This window comes from Papaver somniferum, chromosome 11 (genome assembly GCF_003573695.1).
Source record: "Papaver somniferum cultivar HN1 chromosome 11, ASM357369v1, whole genome shotgun sequence".
In the NCBI taxonomy this organism is placed as follows: Eukaryota; Viridiplantae; Streptophyta; class Magnoliopsida; order Ranunculales; family Papaveraceae; genus Papaver; species Papaver somniferum.
In genome coordinates, this window is record NC_039368.1 from 16,999,558 (window position 1) to 17,004,526 (window position 4,969).

The following is a 4,969-nucleotide window of genomic DNA, read 5'->3' on the forward strand; positions in this document are numbered from 1 at the left end:
TAAAATTGTATTTAAAAATAATGTTTGAAATATGTCTATTTTCGTCATTAACTACATCACCAGCACTTTAAAATAACAGTTTACCAAACAGAATTTATAATTTGTTAATTACACAGTGTCTTTTAAATTATAGTTTACCAAACATCATGCTGATTTATTTCTACAACACAGCATAGCAACGCACAACACATCTCAATAGAAAAGCACTTTTTTTAAAACTCATGGCAATACCAAACCAGGCTTTATACCGAGACAAAAGGCTTTCGGTGACGGGTAACCGGTAATCGGTTACCAAAAAAATAAACAAGCATTACTCGTACAAAGCCGCGTGGGCGTCGCACGACTCGCACCGTTTTGACTGGATGAGTACCCGTTCCGTTACTGTTAAATTCCTCCATTTCCACGCCCTCGTTTCCTAGGAAATCGCTGGTTTTCATTTGCCAGATTTTATTTCCTTGTTACTATTTGATTGTAATTCTCCCAAGTTAAAATTCTCCGCCTCTCCAAAATTGCTGATGAAAATAATGGAGGGAAACAAAAGCGAGTTCTGATTCAAAGCTTCTACTGTTTTGGAAGGTTAGTTTAATTAACAATTCTTAGTCACTTAACTGTTTAATAACGAAAACTATGTCAACCAATTTGCAAATTAGAGTTTTATTTATGAATCCTTCTCCATTTTTTATTGATTTTTCTCCCTTCAAATTTGTGCATTAAGTAGGAAATTCTTGGAGAGTCTTTGACTTGTTTCAAGGGGTCAATTATTTTTGTTTTATTTATTCATTTTAGTTACCTCATGACATTTTGATAATTATATTTTGTGGTTTACAGTTAGTTTGTGAATAATGGATAGTTTACAAGATCCTTGTAATCTTGAATCTAGTGGAGATGCAAGGAGAGACAGAATACTTGATCCTGGTACTTGTTCATCTAGTTCTAACACTGGGTACCGGTTATTTGATCGCCAACGAACAATTCACCAAATAATTGGTGGAGGTAAAGGTAAGGAAATTTTTTGTATTAGATTTGCAGTTGTTCAAATCTTTGGGAATTTTTATTCTCTGTATGATGCTTTTCATTTGATATTAGGAATTGGGGTTTAATCTATGTTGAAATGTCAACACGTCTTGTTCTGGAATTAAGCTACGGTTTTTCATAAGTAACATATGGAGTAGCTTAATATTTGCGTATATTGTCAGAAGCTGACATAGATTTGTCAATGCTTGTTCAGTAGTTGGGTTGAAATGTATTTGGTTTATGCCTGTTGTTTGATTGTAGCATATATAAATGTTTCTTTGATTCTGTTTTGCTATTTTGTTCACATTCCACCCCCTAAAAGACGTTATTGTTATTTGGTAAGATATTGGCTTTCGAGTAAATCCCATTCATGTATTGATTTTCAGCTGCTAATGTTATCTTGTGGAAACAACGGCATGTTTCATGTGGCATCATAATTGTAGCTACGGTTGCATGGCTTCTGTTTGAGTACTCAGGATTGTCATTCTTATCAATTTGCTCAGATGTATTTCTTATCTTAATAGTGTATCAGTTTCTTCGAGCAAACTATGCTGCTTTCGTAAATAAGTAAGTTGTTTTCCCCCTAAACCTCTTGCTGTTATTTTCACATTATTTGTATTGACTTCTATTTTGCTTTATTTCATTTATTTATTTTTTGTTTATTTTGGGTGTACTTACTTCAAGCAGACAAGTTCCACCATTGCCTGAACTGGAGTTGTCAGAGGAGTTGGTTAACAGTGCGGCAGCTTCTTTTCGTGTTAAAATCAATCACATGCTCCTCATGGCACATGATATTACTCTTGGAAAGGACTTCAGACTATTTTTTAAGGTAGGTTTGACACAATTCTTATACAAGTTGGATGTACTGGCACTTGGTGATGAGCTTGAAATTGTACTGTTATAGAAAGTTTCAGACCTATCGTTCATTCTAGGCGGATAATATATCTGATAAGAGGTATTAAATGGGAGTTATGTTTGACGTTGAGGATTGTACGTGTGTAAAAGAAACAACATAGAGTTCTAAGGATCCAGTTCCAACTTTATCAGAATTATCTGGTTATAGTCCAGTGAAAAGGCCTATTGGAAGGATAATTGTGACTTATGTTCATCAAATATATTCGTTCCAGTATAGATAATTGATCTATGAAATATGGAAATTGTTCTTAACTGGAAATATGGAATAAAAGTCTTACAACTCATTCAATGCTTTTCTTTCACAGGTGGTGGCTTGTCTTTGGCTTTTGTCTGTCATTGGTGGCCTCTTCTCATTCTTCACACTCGCGTATATTGGTATGTTTAACTTCCTGTCTATCCAATCTGCTGCAATACATTATCCTACTCGTTTTTGAACCTCTGAAACACACATATACTAATCGGGGGTGGGTGGTGGGGTCTTCTAATATGGCTGATTATACACAATGACCAGCCAATGCTTCATTTTTTAATGTTAAAACTCGTGATCAAAATAGAGTCACTTATTTTACGTTAGTGTAGATAATTGATTCATGACAGTGAACAAGTGTCTTGAATTTTTAAGAGGTGCTATCGCTTGTTGAATCAAATGCCTGTTTTCTCCCCATTGTCCAGCTTTTGTTAATCAAGCATTACAGAACCCTCTTTTCATCTTAGTTCCAGTGACGGAACCCTCTTTTACAGATGACTTCTCTCAGTAGTCAAAACTGTAGAACAACCTTGCATAATTTTAACAACATTGAAAATTCAGTTTGGAGACACAAGCATTCAAAACTTTGATTAAGGATATGCATCCAAAGGAATTACCTTTATGAGGTTCTGTAACTGGAATGGAGAGTTCTCTGGAGAGTCTAAGGTCGACGCTCACCTGCACTGTTGTCTCTGCATTTTTTCCTTTCAGTATTTTTAATTAATGAAAGAGAGAAACATACCAATGTTGAAACTAGATGAGTGCTGTAAACGAGCTAGGGTAGATGAAGTGATTATAATGCATAGTGGCAGCACAAAACCCTGTCCAAATATAACCATATTGAAATTTTCAGGATAAACAAGCATCAGAAGTAGTCCTTTTGGATTCTACTTATTCCTCTTTTAATTACAACATCTCCATTACTGTGACTGGTTTTCAGGAGAATTTTTGATAAATGAAAGCAAGATTCTCTGTGCATATGTACTATGTTGACAATGTTGTGTAGTATTGCTTTCAAATGGAAAGAAGGTCTGCTCTCTGCGGTTTTAGGCTTTCAGCATTTTGTAAAACCCTAGTCTAGGATTGACGGAACCTTCATCCATCTTGACAACTTAGAGTGATTAAATAAACGCTTTAATTTGGACTATGCGATTGCTACTTATTATCTTTTACGATTTAATTGGTTACTAGATGAACTCTGATCGAAGAGGTAGAACTCATGATTGATATTAAAATATCTTTTTATGTTAATAAGGAGTCAGTGTCAGTGCTTTTTCTTGTATATATTAAAGTATTAAGTGTTTCCGAATAACTCACTGAGTTCAGATAAAGTTGCATTTCCCTCATCAGTAGTCAATGACTCCATCAAACATAAATTCTGTGATATTTTGTTCCTTTTCAATACAGTTATGACCTTGCGTCGATTACTTATATCGTTGTTCTTATTTGAATGGGAACAGGAACCATTGTTTCGATTACGATTCCAGCCTTGTACAGTAGATATGACGAACACGTGGATAGATATGCTGGGTTTCTCCATCAGAAATTCTCGAAGCATTATAGAACAGTGGATGAGAATGTTATCAGCAGACTTCCTAGGAGCTTGTCTAAAGACAAAGATACATAAGCTTAGAGAGTTTCTACGTAAGTTTTTCTCTTTTCAGGGTTTGTATAGTGTTATTTGGAGTATTAGGACAGAGTGCAAATTGACTGATTAAGTGTCAACTCAACTGTCAACTCTATTCATTTGATTAGACATTGAAAACAAATTATTTTCAAGTATTTCGACTCATATGTCAGGGCTGTGGAAAAGGTGCGACTGCGTAGGGTCTGGCATGGTAAAACATTAATGGGTATCTATATATAGTTAGTACAATTTTTCTTTAACTTGGGTTATAGATTAGAAGGATTTTATGACCCTAAATTACTCTCCTTTCCCTCAAATTCAATCGAATTTATTTTTTTATTTTATTTTTTTGGGGAATACTACACATTATGGATATGATAGTTTCACCTCTTTTAATGCTTATATTAGTGCGAATTTATTGTTTTCCTGATGATTATGTTTCGGTCTTGTGGTAGCAGTAGCATTACTGGTTTAGGTCTAAATGGTTAATAGTTTTTGTTTCTCACAAATGATTGTATGAATTGAATAATGGAACTGTGCTTGTTCAGGTAAATAATGATCAATTTGTGACTTCTTAGTATTTTATTCGGCATAAAATGTGAAATTCATTTTGGGTTTTGGACCCTCGATATGTTGGGATTCATTGTGTACAATGTGCTGTTGATCATGTAAGCCAAGTATTTTCTATTGCTTTAGATAGGACTTCTGGAACGACCGGACCAACACCAGTAAAGGAAAAAGAGCATAGGAATCACTATCAGGAGCTGTGGACAGATTTGTTCTTACTTCTTAGACTACCACATAATGTTGTTAAAAATGCAACTGACGTGTGCAACAACGAAAATGAAATTGATGAGAGCCTTGGTGACATTGATAATGATAATGAAGCTGTTTCTGACATACCAATGAAAATGGTGATGCTCATGATTCCTGAAACGTACTGGATGATGTAAATGATGACACTCATGATTGATCTCGTGTCCACTAAAAAGATAATAATGCGAAACGGCCATTTTCTTTTTGGAATCAATCAAGTAGAACAGAAAAATGAAGGATTTTTAGTTATCGTTTTAACTTTGTTACAGCTGTTCTTTTGGTTTCGAAACAGTCAGTTGGGAACGTGTTATGGAGTTACTTTTTTACCACGGCGTACTACTCTGTCAGGA

At 34.8% G+C, this 4,969-nt stretch overlaps 1 protein-coding gene across 8 annotated transcripts; it reads left to right on the forward strand.

The window, feature by feature from the left end:
- The first annotated feature begins 366 nt into the window (after positions 1-366).
- On the forward strand, positions 367-4,583 carry LOC113321730 (reticulon-like protein B16). Of its 8 annotated transcripts, none has more exons than XM_026569636.1 (7): positions 367-576; positions 829-999; positions 1,401-1,581; positions 1,699-1,843; positions 2,235-2,304; positions 3,637-3,820; positions 4,504-4,583. In XM_026569636.1, the coding sequence occupies exons 2-6, from the start codon at positions 843-845 to the stop codon at positions 3,801-3,803; spliced, it is 720 nt and encodes a 239-aa protein (XP_026425421.1). In that variant the 5' UTR covers positions 367-576; positions 829-842; the 3' UTR covers positions 3,804-3,820; positions 4,504-4,583. The 8 variants fall into 8 exon arrangements, with proteins under 8 accessions (XP_026425421.1, XP_026425420.1, XP_026425419.1 ...); XM_026569635.1 differs by lacking the exon at positions 4,504-4,583 and adding an exon at positions 3,977-4,383; XM_026569634.1 differs by lacking the exon at positions 4,504-4,583 and having other exon boundaries at positions 3,637-4,383.
- The last annotated feature ends 386 nt before the right edge of the window (positions 4,584-4,969 follow it).